The 18,008-nt window shown below is 40.5% G+C and overlaps 2 protein-coding genes across 4 annotated transcripts; one reads left to right on the top strand and one right to left on the bottom strand.

Moving 5' to 3' along the window:
• Window positions 1-91: 91 nt before the first annotated feature.
• UROS (uroporphyrinogen III synthase) lies at window positions 92-9,707 on the bottom strand. Of its 3 annotated transcripts, none has more exons than XM_053948533.1 (10): window positions 9,589-9,707; window positions 8,182-8,271; window positions 7,360-7,443; window positions 6,919-7,015; window positions 5,665-5,739; window positions 5,126-5,200; window positions 2,571-2,654; window positions 2,182-2,267; window positions 1,507-1,605; window positions 92-839 (listed from the first exon to the last, which is right to left on the bottom strand). In XM_053948533.1, exons 2-10 carry the CDS (start codon window positions 8,242-8,244, stop codon window positions 699-701), a joined length of 804 nt encoding a protein of 267 aa, XP_053804508.1. In that variant the 5' UTR covers window positions 8,245-8,271; window positions 9,589-9,707; the 3' UTR covers window positions 92-698. The 3 variants fall into 3 exon arrangements, with proteins under 3 accessions (XP_053804508.1, XP_053804510.1, XP_053804511.1); XM_053948535.1 differs by lacking the exon at window positions 9,589-9,707 and adding an exon at window positions 9,171-9,382; XM_053948536.1 differs by lacking the exon at window positions 5,665-5,739.
• Window positions 9,708-9,912: 205 nt separating this feature from the next.
• BCCIP (BRCA2 and CDKN1A interacting protein) lies at window positions 9,913-17,863 on the top strand. Its single transcript, XM_053948532.1, has 7 exons — window positions 9,913-10,143; window positions 11,743-11,817; window positions 12,362-12,442; window positions 13,164-13,259; window positions 13,779-13,966; window positions 15,154-15,331; window positions 17,490-17,863. The coding sequence occupies exons 1-7, from the start codon at window positions 10,006-10,008 to the stop codon at window positions 17,658-17,660; spliced, it is 927 nt and encodes a 308-aa protein (XP_053804507.1). The 5' UTR covers window positions 9,913-10,005; the 3' UTR covers window positions 17,661-17,863.
• Window positions 17,864-18,008: the final 145 nt, after the last annotated feature.

Genomic DNA, 18,008 nt, shown 5'->3' with positions numbered 1-18,008 from the left:
GGGAGCATTAGTGCTAAATAGGATTATTTTTCCCCTTCCAGAGATAAACAATTAAAGCATAAACCACATCCAGAACAGACAACTCTAACACCATTATTAATTCTGATAAGCCAGTTTATTTCCCTGTTGATAAATCCTTCATTACAGGAACAGAAACCAAAAGCTAATTTTTAAGACCCTGTTAGGGTAACAAGGGGCAACAGCTGACCTGAATTAGCCCCACACAGAGCAACTTCACTGCAAGAATTCTGTTCCACTAAGAATCTACAATTAACATTTTTATACAAATATTTGAAAAGCAGAACAACAAGCAAACAAGTTTGCAAAAGAAAATACTTCACTGGAATATGGGGGTCTTTGCTACAAAAGATGTGCAAATAAAACTGATCATACAGAGAAATCCAACCTGAGCCGTGTGCTGGGGGATACCTGAGGTGAGGTGTGGGGCTGATTTCAGTATCTCAGTGTTCACAGCTGCTTTTCAAGGATAAAATACTCACAGTGCACACAGGAGGAAAGGGAAGAGCTGGATGCTTTAAGGATGCTGGACAGATTCCAGATTTCTTAAGATATTTAGGTGCAACCTTCTCACACCCGTCCCTGACTGGGACAGTGCTTCACAATCCCAAAAACCACGCTCTCGGAGGACAGCAGGTCTGCAAATTGGAAAGGGCCTCCTGGAGGACCTTGCTGGGCTCTCACTGGGGCACAGAGCAGCTGTGCAGGGCTGTGTGGATAGCAGCAGCCAGGTCCTGGGCCGTGGGGCTCCCTGCAGTGCAGCTCACGGCGATGCCAGCCCCTCGCAGGGCCTCTGCTGTGCTGGGGCCGATGGCAGCGAACTGCAGGGACAACATTGCCGCTGTAAATGGTTTCTCAGGCACTGCACCAGCACTCAGCTCTGTGTCCTCCCAGCCATCAGCTCTCCCAGCTCAGGCTGAAGATTTGCAGCATTAAAAGCCACCGATCAGTGGAGCTACTTAGCAGTGACTCAGGGAAGATGAGTGTTTATTTCACCATTACAAACACTGAAAGCTCCGAGTCCCACGGGACATAGAAAAGTGAGAGGAATTTTAATCAGCTGCAGCCTGGTGCAAGCAACAACTCCTCACACCATGGCATCACTAAGAGACAATGAAGTCTACCCCAATGGAGATGGGGGAATTGGTTGGGGAAAACATTCCAGGTGAGAACAATTTATTTTTTAAAATCCACCCAAGGCCAGGTTGGATGGGGTTAGAGAAACCTGGTGTAAGGGAAAGCGTCCCTGCCCATGGCAAGGATGTGGAACAAGATAGGTTTTAAGGTCCCTTCCAACCCAACCCATTCTGGGATTCTATAATTCTATATAATAACACTTGTATTTGCTATAAACTGGGGTTTTCTTCAGAGAAATAAACACAAACCAAAGATAAAATCAAGGCTTGCAGTGGTTGTAAGCCTTTCTATCTCATTTGCCCACCCCAAATTTACTGCCTCTTGTGTTCCACCATCTGTAAGAGAAGATACCTTGATTTGGTTGATCAAATCCCCTGAAAGCTTCTGGATGTGCTGGAGGCAGAATTTGACACCCGATGGGCTGAAGAACACGACGCTCGCAGGGATCCCCTGGGTGAAATAAGCAGAGGTTGGCACAGCTCACTCCCTCCTCCAGCAGAGTGCCAGTGCCTTGGCACATGGTGACAGGACACAGGGAATGGCCTGCCCCTCCCCAGAGGGCAGGGATGGGTGGGATATTGGGAAGGAATTGTTCCCTGGCAGGGTGGGCAGGCCCTGGCACAGGGTGCCCAGAGCAGCTGTGGCTGCCCCTGGATCCCTGGCAGTGCCCAAGGCCAGGCTGGACGGGGCTTGGAAAACCCTGGGATAGTGGAAGGTGTCCCTGCCATGGCAGGGGTGGTACTGGATGAGCTTTAAGTTCTCTTCCCACCCAAACCATTCTGTGATTCTGTAATTCTATGATGGAGGCTCCTAACATGGAAAAACCAGAGGGCCAATCTTGAAAAACGAAAATCAACGATTACTTTTACACAAACTATGTAGGGCAGATTGATCCTCGATTCTGATTTGTGATACACAGCAAAGATGCCCAGTGATATTTCAGTTACACTACTTCAAAACAAGGAATATTCTGGGAGGCATTGTCACCTGCCTCAGAAAATCCCAAACTACATCAGTGTCCAGTACCTGCTGGGAGAAGTAACTGCTCAAAGACTCCTGCAGATCAGGGTGTTGGGCTGTTTGATAAACAGTGAGGCTTTCCAGGGGTATGCCTGCAATCAGGACATGCAGCCATAATTAATTCACTCATTAACTTCTATTATTTCAGTTCAGCACTCACAACATCCTAACTGCACTTAAGTGTAACTATTTTAGGCTAAAAAAAAACCACATAAAAGTTCTGTGAAGGATTTGCAGGTCCCAGAGCCGTGGGCAGCCATCCAAGCTCCCAGTGTTTTGCCCTGTCCTCTCCTCAGCAAGTTCCACTTTTACTTCTTCCAATTTGGTTCTCAAGCTTTAGACACAACTTTTCTCATCACTGACTAATTAAAATGGGTCTCCAGGGGAAGTTCAACCTTTTTCTCTAAGCACTGTAGGAAGTACTTCTCTTTTCAGGGCTCCACAAGGAAATAGGAGAGCTGAGGAATTGGGTTTCTCTCCTGTAAACACACAAACAAGAACTTTAATTAACTCAGGCCTTTATTAAAGAGTAAATGTGATTTAATACAGTTTAAAGGTATCAAATGCTGATTTATCAAATGCCTCACCACAGACACAGCTCTGAGGTAACTGAAAACATCTGCAGCCCCAATTCACAGGGCAGGCTACTTAGCAGGAACATTAAAAATATTCCATAACTAGAATATTAATATTGGCTAAAAAGATAACTTCCTTTGTAAAAGGGCAAGGGGAATAGAAATGCACTTTTATCTCCTCCTCAGCACAACCTGCCTCAATTTGATATTTAAAATCTGTCCCACTCAATAAATGACAGAGCTCTCTATAGAAGAATATTCGGGCAGACAAAGAAAAGGACAACACTGTGCTGAAAAGTTTTGGTCTATCTGCAATTCCGTTTTCTTAATTCCCCAAGGAAAAAGGATTCTGGTTGCACTGCTGGGGTGAGAGTGGATAGCCTCACTTGCTTTTGTCAAATTAGGAATTTAACAGCAGACTTGCTTTGCACAGCTTTTGCCTTTTCTATAAATAAGAAACACAGAAAACTTCAAGATTAAATTCTACATAGATTGATACAGCTTTGGATTCAGCTTTCCAAAGAAATGAAATTATTTTATTATTAATTCAGATTTGTAATACATTTTAAAGAGACAATTACTAGGGAAGAAATGCTTTTAAGTGCTGGAAGGTTGGTTTATGCAGGCAGACATTCTTCAGGGATAAAAAAAAAAAAAAAGGGCAGCAGAGTGAAAATCAAATGGAAAGACCCTTGTAGGAGTCAACCCAGACACACCTGAGTGTTCTGACTGCACACTGAGGTTTTATTAGAAACCAGATATTCTTAAATTAAAATTAAAAATTAGAGGAAGAATGAACTTGGCTCACCATGTAAAAAAGATTTTAAAATTAAATAAAATTGGAATGTTCCAGCATCAATTCTCCTGCAAGTCATGCCAGTTATTTGAAATGTCAGATACCTGTAAACAAACACCAATTCTTTTGGCACAGAAAAATTCCTGGGTAGGCCTGAACAACACAATAAGGACTGGGATCTCCTGCTTCTGTAGCCAAATATTTGCCTTGAGAAGAGTAAAGCCAGACTGTCTTGGAGTAAATTCCTTTATTTCCCAATACCTTAAATTGAATTGGGTACCAAAGCACAAAAGGTGACAACAAAAAAAATCTCATTATTTCAGCTTTTATTTTTATTCTGGCAAAAACCCCTTATGATACAAGAAATTCAGAGTTTTCTTTTCATTTACTTATTCATGCAAAAACAAAAATGAATTTATACATAATAGGGAACATGAGATAATTTAATCTGTACTTCCAAGATTGTTGTAAAGCACTTGATCAGCTGAGAGCATTTAAATATGCACAGCCCAATAAATCCTGGAGAATATTTCTATGTCTCAACAATAAACAGTGAACAGTGACTGAAATTCACTGCTTGGTTAATTTTTTCACCTTCACATGAGACAATAAACAGGTATTTCTCTTGTCTTTCTGCTCAAAAAAATCCATGGCAAACATGAATTCATTGCCAAATGTAGATTTTCCAGCACTAAAAATCAGCTGAAACCTTTCTTTGCTTTAGTACATTCACTATTAGAAGAGAGGAGATGGGTTATTCTTCACTCATGACATGTTCGTGTTGTATTTTTAATTTTCAGAATTTATTATTTGATCTTGTGTTGGCAACTCTCATTTTTATCATTAAATATTCTCTAGAGCTGAAGTATTTTATTTGCCAGTGAATTAGAGAGCACTGTGCCCAGCAAAATCAATCTTTTCCAGCTCTCATCCCGTTTTTCTTTTCCCTATAAATCTCTGCTACTGGGCAGACTTTGCTCAGCAGCTCTCTCACATCTGTACAAAAACTCTTTTTTCACTGCTTCTACTCAAAAAACAAACAGCCCCTAAGTCTAAAAATCTTCCTTATTGCTACTGGAAATGTTAACAAATTAGAGTAAAAACACAGTAAGTCAGCAAATAGACTTTTAAAATTCCCCAATAATCTGATAATAGGTTGAGAAGCATTACAGATTTAACCATAACAAAATGGTTAATTTAACCATTAACAAAAGTTAAAACTTAAACATCACTTTAATTTCTTCAAAACCACTCAGCTTTGGTGCTGAAAACCAGATCTCTCTGAAACCACAAGGTAATTTTGGTTAAAGTCACCAGCATTTAAATCTTCTGATTTAGCAGCAATTTTCAATCATTACAGCTCTGATCTTATAGTAAAAAGAAACTTTTTCCTGCTCCTTCCAGTAAAAATTAACTTTTTAAATTAATTAGAGGGTGTAAGATTACATGTAAATTAATATCTTGTATATGTATTTTGAAGTATTGTTGCCTCAATGTGCACTTGATTGTACCCCAAGGAAATTCTGAAATGATGGAAGGGACATTACCTTAATTTAACTCCAACATTTTAGCCACTTACTTGAACAAATATATTCAGCTAATTTCTCAGCATTTCCAGCCTTTTCTCCTTGTGGAACAAGACCAATTTCTTCCACTAGAACCAAAAACAGCAAAGAAAGAACCACAGAAACCAATGAGAACAATTCAGATTTCCTGTCACAGAACCCTGGGATGGAAAGGGAGGCACACAAATAATTTGTGCACAGTCTCAACCAGGTTAGAATCCCTTTCATCCAATTTCATTTCCAAAAGCAATGACAAAAACACATTGAAATTAAGAACAAAGGGGTTTTTTTTCCTGTTTTGACCCAATTTTTCAAGCAGTGACCATCACACTACAACAAAAGTAGCAGAAACCCAGAGGCTGGATTAGATCCATGGATATCCTTGGCTGGAGCATGGATAATTCTAATGTTTATATAATTACCTCTCTTCCAAATTAACCAGTTTAAAACTTCAATTTCTTCCTCAGCACCCTTGAACAGCAGCTCCTCCTCCAAAAATTGTACTTACAAGCCAGATTTAGCCAATTTTTCTTTTTTTTAAACCCCAGCTTACCTAAAGAAGCTGTAGCTTTTCCTACCACATATGTTGGTTTGATATTCCACATTTGTTTAAGAGATTTTGACCAGGCTGAAAAACATTAAATTATACTAAATTAAATGAAATTTAAGCACATGGCAACAGAATGTGAATGCTAAATGACTATTTGGACTTCTGTTTAATCCATAAATACAGCAAAATTTTAATAATAACTAAAACTCCACTACACATTCAGCAAATCTGGATGTACAAATCCTAAAGGATAAAAAATAGATACACCAAGTTTTTTACTGTCTTGTTTTAACCAGAGCAGCACAGGACACTGAGTTTTTTCTGGGACTACTGAGGGTTAAAAAAAAAAAGACAAACTACAACAGCAAAAATAAAATCAGAAGTAAAAACAAAAGGGTTTATTGCTTTTGAGAAGAGCTCCAACAGGAACTACAGACTCATTTTTATTATTAAAATGTTTATTTTCAAAAAGTCCTAATCAAGATTAGGGATGAAATTTAGAGATCACTTTTGACCTAAAATCTTCACAGACTGTCCTCTGCTGCTGCAAGTGCTACAATCAGCTGAGGGTCTCAGTGCATTTACTGCTTACTAAAGCCTTACTCACAGGACATTGATTTGTCCACAGCCCAAAAATGCAGCAGATAAAGTAGAAACTCCATGCCAGAATCACCCAACATGAGAATTTGGAAGAGTTTACAAGGATTTGACATTTCATTGTGATGGGTATTTCTGTTTAGCAGGATTCTTCCTCACTCCTCATCTTTTGGCTTTGATGCATCAGCACTTCTTCACCATTTTTAAGCTAGTAATTAATTCACTTGAGAAATTTCTTGTTCAAGACAGAGAACTCCCTTTTCCTGCAGCATTTCATACGAATTGTACAGGCACAGAAGCGATGGCCAGTTTTTATGAGATGAGCTTCACTCTAAGGGAGGAAAGCAGTCAGCAAGCAAACCAGGCACTGCAGCAAAATATTCCTTCTGCATGAGAGAACCAGAGCTGGCAAAGCTCTCACTAATTAGCAATTTGCACCAAAAGCTCCTTTCCTTCATTTTTAAGTGTGGAAAACACAACCCTTAAAAGCTCAATGTAGCACGAGCCCTTTATGATGCTAAAAGAACTATGAAATTCAGGTTTTTTTAAAGAATCATGCTCCAAATATCTACTGGTGGGTGAAATAAAATTCATGAAAATCCAAACTTCACAAGATGCTGGAAGAAAAAGGAATATCAAGGAATATCAATATGTACTTACTTTCTTTTTTACTCTTCTCTTTTAAACATATCTTGATGGCTTCTAATGCTCTTGGGCTGGTAAAAACGAGGCCTCCATAGCACTCTGGATGGGAAAGCTATTTAGAAACAGTAAATTTAAGAAGTAAAAAAAAAAATATAAATTAAATTTAAAAATCAGTTGATCCATTATTTATAACCTTGTGACAAACAAAACAGCTTCAATAACTGCCTGAAATGCCCCAACACTTGTGACAACTCACAACTTAAACGTGAATTCTGTCTGAGCAATTTAATTCTTTAACAAGCAAGGGCAAGGTCCTTGATGCTGTTCATGAGATTTCATTGTACAAAGCTGGTCTGTGGCAACACAAAAAGAGGTTCCACACAGAGAATGATTAAATGGGATCTTGGCAACCAAATCCTGTTGGAAATAAGACAGCTGAAAGAATTGCAAACTTACCTTCTCAAATAAGCTGTCAAGAGAGGTGAATTCAAATGACAAAACTGGGATCAACGTTGCTTCCAAGCTGTATGATCCTAATTCCTACCAAGAAAAGGTTTGCAGCTCTTGAAATAAACTCCAAACAGCATTTTTGCTTTTTCAAAGAGCTTACTAAGTCAGCACAAGCATTTCTCTTTGCTAAAGCAAAATAAAAAGGCATTTTATTTCCTTTCCCTGGTACATCCAGTTTGGATTTGTTAATTATTTCATATTACAAGATTTTATTAAACAAACAGCTGTGGGACTGTGACTTTCTGAGGTACAGGAGACACCAGCACATAACTCTGAAATCCCCAGGTGTCCACCCAGTCCTGCAAATATCCCTGTACATCTCTGTAATTCTGTCAATAGGTTTCTTCTAAAGAAATAATCCTCCTTTATCAGGAATTCTTGCTCTTAGGAGTAAGATTTACTCACATGACCAAGGGCAGTAGCAGAAGGGCCCCCAGCAACAGGTAACCTCTGTTTCACATCACACTCCCAGTAAAAATACAAGGAATTTCTATAATCTTTATTCTGTCCATAATCAATATTAATTAATTCAAATGAAGCTGGTTTAATATCAGTACTTTGCTGAGAGCTTTACAATGAATTCAGTACAAATGTCCCATAGTTAATACCATTTTTATGCAGGAAGGGCTATTTTCTAAGATACTTTTTCTCTCAGCATAATTTCAGACATGCACTCCTAATTTTGATTAAGCCCCTTGAAACAGTTTGATTCACATTTAATAAAGAAGTGACACTTTTTTTTTTTTAGTTTTCTTAACATTTACTCACTTTAATATATGGATCTGGTCCTGAATCTTTGTCTTTGGGATCCTTCAGCAGCAGAACCTTCATTGTTCACCAAGGAAGCACAGCAGAACCCTGAAATACAAGAATGGAATTTATCTTAATTGGAATCTAGAGGACTTTTTGACTGGAACAGTGACTTGAACAGCTCCAAGAACTGGGCTGCTACCAGTTGTACTGCTCCTTACACAGTGAGTAAGCAGTTATTGTGCATTCTCCAGGCAGGAGCACCCACCCTGATAAGGGCAGAAAATAATATGCTGCCTTTAGATAACACTGCTCAAGGAAGAGGCTCCAGTGAAATTCATCAAGGGGAACACATTTTAAAGAATATTTTGTAAAAGCAGTAACAGGCCCTACAACGCCACCATGCTCTGCAATTGAATCAGCTCCTGTCTACAAAAATATTATTTATTCTATTAATGTCCATGCTAGCTTGCACTAGTTTGTTGTTATGCAAAGATATTGATTTTATTTAAGAGATGTGTGTCTTTATACACACATTTGTACATCTATAATAATAAAGATAACATTCATATGCATTCTCTGATAGTCCAGGAAACAAGGCAGGACTGAAAACATCTATTCTGCCATAAAAATGGAAGATGATACCTCTCAGTTCCTTACAATTACAAAACATAAGCAAATACACAAATAATACAAACAGAAATCCACTTTCTAAGTGCATATTTACCCCAATTACCAGTGTGGTATTTTCCTGACAGGTCACACACGTAGGAAAATTCATTTTCCTCTAAATTATTTCCCTGGATATCAGTATTCAAATTTTGGCAATGACCTAATTGCTCCCAAAGCAAACACAGCTTTGAAAAACAAAACAAAAAATACCAGAAACATAAAACCAACCAAACAAAAAACCCAAACAAGCAAAAAAAAACCCCAAACGAAAACAAAATAAAAAAACCCACACATGTGTTTGATGCTTTAAAGGGAACATGAAAATCTGAGCCTACTTGAAGCATATTTATAAAGCTGGAATTGCATCCCAAGGCTCCGAACCTTGCATTTCTTCTGGCTGGCAACAGTGAGTGCCCAAAGCTCTTCTTTCCATGGCCTCATTAACACCCCAGTTCTTCATTAATTAGACACAAAGTGTTAAATGGAACACGTTCCATGTAGCAGAGGCTCGATCATCAATGAGCATTTCTTCAGTGCTTAGGACTTTTCGACGCGTTTTCCCGACTGGCGTTTTTTTATAAAGACCAGGGTCACGTTGTGCTTACGGTGCTGTCCCTACCACCCTTCCCTGCGGTTTGTCTGGAATTATCCAGGGAATTTGGTTCAGGGGAAGCAGGGACACAATTTTTAGAGCGCGGCAGCCTGATTCCTTTGTTAACTGGCAATTTTTACTAACGCTAGTTTTTTACTTACAGTAATTTTTGCTAATGTCGGAGGTGCTCAGGACACTCTGTTCCTTTTAAAGCACAGGATCCCAGGATCCCGGAGGCTGGAAAAGCCCTCCAGGCCCATGGAGGCCGAGCTGTGCCCGATCCCCACCGCGCCCCCAGCCCTGAGCGCCACGTCCAGGCCTTCCTGCCGGGATGGGGACTCCGAACCGCCGCGGGCAGCCCGATTTTAACTCCCGACAACCGTTCCCATGAAGGAATTCCCTTTGGAAGGAAGTGACACCACGGCACGAAGAGGAAATCCGGCTCGGCGCGGACAGGGGCGGTCCGGGGCGCGCCTCCCCTTTCAAGCTCCGCGGCTCCTCCGGGCGCTGCCTGCCGCTCTCTGTCGCGACAATCGGCGACATCCCGCGACCGCACCGCCCTTCCGCCGAGCCGTGCCATGGCCACGCCGGCCAAGCGCCGGGCGCGGGGCCCCGCCGGGGAACAGGGCTCCCACAGCGGCTCGGGCAGCTCCGAGGGCTCCGACAGCGGCTCCGAGGGCTCGGGGTGCTCGGACTCGGACGAGCCCATCGCTGAGGTGAGCGGGACGGGCCCCGCTCGGCTCCTGCACGTGTGGGACTGTCAGGGGGTGTGGGGAAGGGATTATTGTCAGGGGGTGTGGGGAAGGGATTATTGTCAGGGGATGCTCGGGGAGGGACTGTCAGGGGATGTTCGGGAAGGGCTTGGGTAGGGATTTTTGTCAGGGGGTGTTCGGGAAGGGCTTGGGAAGGGATTTTTGTCAGGGGGTGTTCGGGAAGGGCTTGGGAAGGGATTTTTGTCAGGGGGTGTTCGGGAAGGGCTTGGGTAGGGATTTTTGTCAGGGGGTGTTCGGGAAGGGCTTGTGTCCCTGCGAGGCCCAGCGGCGCTGGGTGCGTGTCCTGTGGGAGCGCAGAGGACGCGTCCCTGTGGGCCGGCGGTCCAAAGTGAGTTCGCTGCGTTGCTGTTGAAAAGTTTTAATTTTTTTTTTAACTGTTTTTCAAGCGTTGGGGTCCCCGAGGCCTCAGCTGTACAGCCCCCCGGCCCTTGGTGTGTCAGCTCAGGTGTGGGGCTGGAGGCGGCTGCTGTCAGCCCAGAGGATTAGTTCTTTTATTATATTCTGCTATGTTTTATTATTATATTCGTTTGCTTCATTTTGTTATAGAACCCAAGAATAGTTTGGTTTGGAAAGGGCCTTAAAGCCCATCCAGTTCCACCCCTGCCATGGCAGGGACACCTTCCACTATCCCAGGGTTTTCCAAGGCCCGTCCAGCCTGGCCTTGGACACTTGCAGGGATCCAGGGGCAGCCTGTGCCAGAGTCTCCGGAATTTTGCTGCCTCCCAAGGGATTGTGTGCCTGTTTTCTACATTGCAGACAGGTCTTTAACACTGTTCTTCCAGTGGGCAGCAAAAGCCATGACCTCAATGTGGGATTGGAGAGAGTTATGAGGCTGAATGGTGGCAAAAGTAAGGCTGAGTTGTTGAGGTTACTCAGGAGGTGTAATTGAAACTGGCAATTAAAAGGCAAAATAACTTTGGATGATCTTGAACAGTGGAATAGGTGGGCAGAGTAACCTCGGCAGGTGTGACTTTTAATTTTGAATACCAGTAAGAATGCTGGTAGACACACAGCATTTGTTCTGGAAGGAGAAGCAGCAGTTCCCCTTGTGGCTGCTGCAGTGCCGGGGTCTCATCATTTGCAGAGTTCCACAGTGGGGTTAATGATGCCAGGAGGATTTGGGGAAATAGCAGAAGTGTGGGTTTGAATGTAATTATTTAAATGTCTGCAGCAATCTTCACCTTTAGCTAAGGTGTTACACCTCAGTCCTGAAGTTGCCAGGGTTTAACTGCCTGGCTCAAAACCTCTCTCCAGGAAGAGTCTGTGGCTACAACAGCTGTAACTGTGTGAACCAGATGGCAGGAGCAAAGCATTTAAGGTTTGTTCACGACACAATTGATGGGTCAGTTTGGAAAAGTTACTTTCACAGGTGTTCTCTAAAGGTCACAGGAAAAATTATAACAATTGCTGAGATTACTGCAAGCTGGAAAGAAGTTCTGTTTCTGCTGTTTGCCATTACTTGTCTTCAAGTTTCTTACAGTTCAGCTTTGTTCTGATATAACTTCTTGACAAGTGTGTGTGATATTCTGTTTTACTGCACAGGAAGTGAATATTGAATTTGAAGCACATTCCATATCAGACAATGACTATAATGGGATAAAGAAGTTACTACAGCAGGTACTGTGGCTACTTGTCAGCTTGGTTGATATGTCCATTGATAAATAATACCTAAGGAGTTGTGCAAAGGCATCAGTTCACATTCTCTGTATTGATTTATTGCTTTTATATATTACTTTCCTTCCTTTTATTAGATAATCCCAGAATAGTTTGGGAGGGAAGGGGCCTTAAAGCCCATCCAGTGCCATCCCCTGCCATGGCCAGGGACACCTTCCACTATCCCAGATTGCTCCAAGCTCCATCCAAGCTGCCCTTGGACACTTCCAGGGATGGAACAGCCACAGTTTTCAGATCATGCCAAACTCCAGAGGGTACCAGCATGGAAATACCAGCATGTGGAAGGTGCAGGAGCAAGCACCTCCAGCAGCTGATTGTTAGTTTTTGCAGTATTATAATGAAGGAAGTTAAATAAAAATCTCACTTTATTTTCTGCTAAGTGGTCCATGAGAGACCCTCGGTGCCTGATATACTTGTTTGATAGTTGTTAAATACTTGTTTTTTATACTTGTTTAAAATACTTTAATACTTGTTTCCTGTCTTCCAGTTGTTTCTAAAAGCTCCTGTTAACACTGCTGAATTAACTGATATATTAATACAACAGAACCATATTGGGAGTATTATCAAGGTAAGACAGATACTCTATTTGTAATTGAAGTACAATGCTTTGTTGAAATGACATGATTTCTGTATTTCAGAAAGGGTTCCTGTCTGTGTTATTTGTGTGCTTTCTTGCTTTTTCTGCTTTAAGAATAATTTTTCTATGGGAACTGAGATTTTCCATGCCTACTTTCAAGCAAAGAATGAATTTGATATATTGTTATTGCTGGTTTCTTTTTACATATGGAAAGCTTTTCCCTCCCTGAATTTCAGTGTAGTAATGCTGAAAATGCAATGGAGAGGTTTGTTGCCATCTCCATAAGAAACAGGAGCTTGTGACTTTCCTGCAAAGACACAGCTCTTTGTCTCCCTCCCTATCAAAGCTTTGTTGCTCTGTGGTTGTCAGGATATTCCAGGTTTACTTCCCTACGTTAGAAACTGAAGGAAATTGGTTTTGTTTAAGATATTGCCATCCCCTAGGCTGAGATGTTGCTTATCAAATGTGAACTATCAACCTTTAGTGCCTTTCAGAGGACTCTGCTGTAGGAGATGCATGACCTGGCCCTCTGTAAAGCTGGCTTTGAGCACACTGAGATGTTCAGTGATGCAGCAGAATTTGCAGTGTGTGTTTGCACAGATTTTGTCAGTGGTTTTCATCTGTTGATATCACCTGGAAAGAAAAACAACTTTTGCTACAGAGTGGAAATAGAATGTCAATATGAGTTGTTGCTTTTCCTTTCATTCAACAGCAAGCAGAAGTGCAGGAAGACAGTTCTGATGATGAAGATGATGATGATGATGAAGTATTTGGTTTTATAAGCTGCTTGAACTTAACAGAAAGGAAGGTTGGTATTCCTCAGTAACATCTGGTTATAAATATTAGCACCAGTAATAAATGAGACTGCATCCTGTGTAACAAGCCTGGACCAGGTTTTGGAATTCCACTGTGGAGGACTGGGGTTATAAAACTTGAAGTGGCTTAGCTTTTTTTGAGTGCAGTAACTTGCTGAGAGTCAAATGTGAAGCAAAGAATGGAACAGAGAGTTAAAACTGGGCCTAGTAATTCCAGTGTAAATGAGCTGTCAATCTCTTGTATTTCTTCCTTCTGATCTTCTGCAGTTTGGAGTTTTGCTGTGGTGTTGCAGTTCCTTGTTCCCATCACTTCACAACCTTTGTTTGTCCTCAGCTTTAGGGCTGAAGAATCAGCCTTTTTGCTGATTTCAAAGCAATTGTGCAGTGCTTTAGAGGCTGCTGAGGGAAATTGCCAGCAGGCCTGTAGGAAGTTCCCTCGAAGCTGACATTCAGGGTTTTCTTGTGTAAAAAGTCGTTGTATCAGGTAAAGAAAATGCACCTTTTGCTTGCAGGGCACCCAGTGTGCTGAGCAAATCAAAGAGCTGCTTCTGAGTCGCTGTGAGCAGAGCTGTGAGCAGCGGGTGGTGGAACAGCTGAGTAAACTCCTCAACGACAGCACAAAGCCTGTGGGGCTCATCCTGAGTGAAAGGTTCATCAATGTCCCTCCACAGATTGCTCTGCCCATGCACCAGCAGCTCCAGTAAGTTTGTTTATATTTTTTTTTTCCCCTTGCATGATGCTGAATGGTATTTTTCATCATATTTTTCAGAATTCTTATGTATATAGAGCTGTGTTAAGACAGTTGATGCTATAGGTATGAGTAAAGCATGAACCAAAAAAAATATCTAATATATGGTCTTTAGTTAATTTTTAAAATCTTTTTTATATCTTTATAAATTCTCAATTCTATAGAGAATTCTATAGAGGATATAATTCTCACATTCTATAGAGGATATAATTTGAGAACATGTGCTGTTCTACAGAAATAGCTGTGTGTATGTTGCAGTTTATCCTTGTATTGCAGATTATTTTCACACCGATCTAGGAAAATTTTAAAATGAGAAGTCTTTTAGCAGCTTGGGTGTTTCTGTGTTAATGTCTGGCTCAGGAATGGGAGATTTGGACTGAGGTAAAGGATTAAAAGGTGAATTAGTTTTGACCCATGTAAATATGCAGTGTTTTGATTAGTTTCAAGTAATGAAAAAGCAGGTGAAGTGCTGGTTGATCTCTGCTAATTCATGGATTATATCAAAAGCTGGGTGAATGTAAATAAATTAATCCACTGAAACACAGCATTACATTATTTTAGTGCCATGCTGAGAACTGGGAACAAGGAAGTTTGGTTGGATAAGGAACCAGTCATAGAATGGAGATCATCTCTTTTTCTTCTTTCATTGTTGCCTTCTTTCCTCTCATGTGAGATGAGATTAGAAGTCAGATTGAGGTCACCACAAATACAGCATTTGTCACAGCTCAAATTCAGATCTCAGCCTCTTTGTCTTAAAGGTTTTGGAGTGACAACATGTTGAACACAAAAGTGTTCAAGAGTATTTTCTGTTTTTTCAGTTACAATTCCTCAAGGAAGTGATCATGTGATGTGTTTTTAAGGAGAGTTGCACTTAAAATCATTGCACAGGCACTGCCATGAACAGGATTCTGGGAAAAAAAGGGTTATCCTGTAAGCTGAGGAAAAAAAATCCACATTTTTATAGTTTAAAGTACAAACAGTACGTTTAAGTACCAGGAATGCATCTGCAAAATTGATTTTCTAAGGTAGTCATAAAAGAATAGGCTGCAATTTGAATATCCTTTAATACCACTACATTATGAGGTTTGTTTATGTGCTTGTTTAGGATTTAAGTTGTGTAAACATTTATTACTCTTTAGAAAGGAGCTGACTGAGGCACAGAGAACAAACAAACCCTGTGGAAAGTGCCACTATTACCTCCTTATCAGCAAGACCTTTACAGAAGCCACAAAGAGCAATTCTAAGAGGAGGGAAGGGAGGAATCAGCCAAAGGAGGAATTAATGTTTGCAAACGCAGAGGAGGAATTCTTTCATGAGGTAACATGATTATTTAATTTAAAATGTTTATTTTTCTTTACATATCATCACCAAGAGATGTTTCACCTCAAATTCAAGGGGAGCTTTTCTCAAGATGATCACAAATATTTTGAAATTAAATCCAGGGTGTTTTGGAGTAGTGTTGAGAGAGGAGCTATCAAGAGGAGCTCTTGTTGTGTATTGATTTATCTGTTCCCTCCTGGGTACCTGTTACTTGCAAAAAATGCTTGGAATAAAAACTTCAGGAGATCCTAAGAGGTAGGTCTTGCTTCCCTTTTCTGTGTCTATTCTACTCAGGGCAAGTATATTAATAAAAAGTGGTGAAACACTGAGGTGAAAATATTACTTCCCATTTCCTAAGGCAACATGGCCACACAATTCTGCTGGTCCCAAGCCAGATCAGGTCAGGGGAAAATGTGAAAATGCAGGAAATTAAATTTAAGATGTGCTGTGAAATGCAAAGAATTTTTCATGGCTTCTTTTTTTTATTTTTTTTTTTTTTTTTGTTCCCAAAGCTTTACAACCACTATTATACAATATCATTACTTTGTCAAGAGGCTGTTATTTTTCATTTCTGGCAGTGCCTGCAGGGCAAAGGACTTGCACATGCATGGGGTGGTTAATGGCAAAGGTTCCTGGGTGTAATCATTCTGACAGAGGCTGTGGTAGGGCTGTAATTCTATTTTTTGGGAATGAGAGAAATGTAAGTGGGGGAATTCACTGGTAGCTGTAGGGAATTGTGTTGTAGCCTCTGTGCAGTAGCAAGTTGTGGATTTTGTCTTTGTGTTCCTGCCACAGCAGCTGAAACAGCTGGAGCTGAACTCTGTGTAAAATGTTATTGAAAAGCTGCTGGGGAGAAGCCTGTGAAGCTTGTGTTCTGGGTGTTCATGGGTGTTCTGTTGTAGAAGGCCCATTTTGCATTTATTTATTTCAGCTTTGTTATTTATTAAAGGCTAGTTGTGTGCTTTCATCTAAACTCCAGTAATTCTCAGCTCAAAAGGATAGACTCAAACTGAGCATGTTTTTCTTTTTAACAGTCTTTCCAGTGTTTAAAAAAAAATTCATTTTAAACATTATGTAGGGTATTAAATTCAATGTCTCTCTGTACTTAATAATGTGTGTGTGTTAAATTAGTGCTGAGTGTCTGTCCTCCCTGATCACACATAATGTTAATTAGATTGCCATAAAATAGCATTAAATGTGGTGAGGCACTTGGAGCTATATCAAACTGAGAGAAGCCTTTTCTGCACTTGGCACTGCCCTGGGCTTCATTCTGTTCCTTAAAGTTATAACCAGAAAATCTATTATAACCAGCCTTGGAATTGATTAAAGGTGCTCAAATTGTTCTTGAGCAAAGCCACTCAGGTTAGTGTGGTAATTCAGCCAAAATGAGATTTAAAGCCCTGATACAATGTTAGTGGAAAGCAAGCCTGAAAGGAGAGTGGATCCTAGTTTTCCTCCAAAGGGAAGGAATCAGGTAAGTTTTTCTACTTGATGGTTCAGCTCAGAGTTCTTCATCTGACTTGTGTGAGAACTGGAAACATTCATTAGATTATTTTTCTGATCCATCAGGAATTTTGTCTAGGAAAGCTGATGAAAAGAGATTTTCTCTATGGGGTCCCTGAAAAGAACCAATGCACATTCTAGACACCTGCCTGTTTGGAGAAGCATAAATAGATCTTCCAGTTGCTTCAGCCATCTGGAACCTTTCCAAGAGCTTTCTGAAATTCTCCTCAGGATTCATTTGGTGCCCATCCCCTTAATGTTTGATTTCTACTCATATTCTTACAGATTTGTTAATTTTTAGGACTCTGGGCAGTTTTAAGAGTAGAATCTGAAAGTGGCAGAGCCTCAGAACATTGATTATAATTTTCTTTTGCCCTCCCTCCTAGGTTGTTTCTCTCATCCCAAACTATAATGATAGCAATCATTATAGGATTTAACATGAAAGATGTAAATTCTGTGAAAATGTTTGTTTAAAATACTTCAAATAGTGGATTTTTTGGTTCTTCTTTTTGGTGGACACTTCAAGAGGGAAAAAAAAAACTTCTTAATAAGCATGGGCAATAATAGATTAATTATTTTCACTTTTAGATGATGTATTATCTTCATGCTAATTAAACTTTTTAATCTGAATGCTTTTATTTGTGTTGTTTAGAAAGCCCTTCTGAAATTCAACTACTCTGTGCAAGAGGAAAGCGACACCTGTCTGGGTGGCAGATGGTCCTTTGATGATGTCCCCATGAAGCCTCTGAGGACAGTTATTGTAGTTCCAGCTGATGGAATCCATGGAATTATGGATAAACTCAAAGATTATCTCTCACTCTGAGCTTCCCTACAAACACCAGGCTTTTACAGAGCAGCCATGCAGGACTGTGACCTCACACTATTTGCAGAACTGCTGTTGAGTCAACGGTTTTTGTACAACTAAACATATGCACCAAATGAATATTTTTAAATACTGCATCTTATTTTGCTTTGGTATCATCATGAAGCAGTCAATAAAAACCCAGTGTCAAAAGAAAACCTGAATATCTGTTCAATGTGTTTTTAACCAAAGCTACATCACGTGGTTTTGTTCCAAAATAATGCATGCAACTCCTTTTGTTGAGAAAAGTGCCTTTTCTTTGTTTCTTCTGTTAAATATATTTATGTCAAAAGCTTGAAATAATTACAT

The sequence above is a fragment of the Vidua chalybeata genome, chromosome 8, assembly GCF_026979565.1.
Source record: "Vidua chalybeata isolate OUT-0048 chromosome 8, bVidCha1 merged haplotype, whole genome shotgun sequence".
In the NCBI taxonomy this organism is placed as follows: domain Eukaryota; kingdom Metazoa; phylum Chordata; class Aves; order Passeriformes; family Viduidae; genus Vidua; species Vidua chalybeata.
Note: the sequence above shows the minus strand (reverse complement) of the source record. Positions and strands in the feature narration are given on the sequence as shown.

Excerpts from the sequence above, each read along its gene's own strand:
- BCCIP (XM_053948532.1), top strand. The coding sequence starts at position 10,006 with ATGGCCACGCCGGCCAAGCGCCGGGCGCGGGGCCCCGCCGGGGAACAG. Across the intron at positions 10,144-11,742 it reads CGGACGAGCCCATCGCTGAG|GAAGTGAATATTGAATTTGA; the intron begins GTGAGCGGGACG and ends TTTACTGCACAG. Across the intron at positions 13,967-15,153 it reads CCCATGCACCAGCAGCTCCA|AAAGGAGCTGACTGAGGCAC; the intron begins GTAAGTTTGTTT and ends ATTACTCTTTAG.
- UROS (XM_053948533.1), bottom strand. The coding sequence starts at position 8,244 with ATGAAGGTTCTGCTGCTGAAGGATCCCAAAGACAAAGATTCAGGACCA. Across the intron at positions 7,016-7,359 it reads TTGACAGCTTATTTGAGAAG|CTTTCCCATCCAGAGTGCTA; the intron begins GTAAGTTTGCAA and ends GTTTCTAAATAG. Across the intron at positions 2,655-5,125 it reads AGCTGAATATATTTGTTCAA|GAGAGAAACCCAATTCCTCA; the intron begins GTAAGTGGCTAA and ends GTGTGTTTACAG.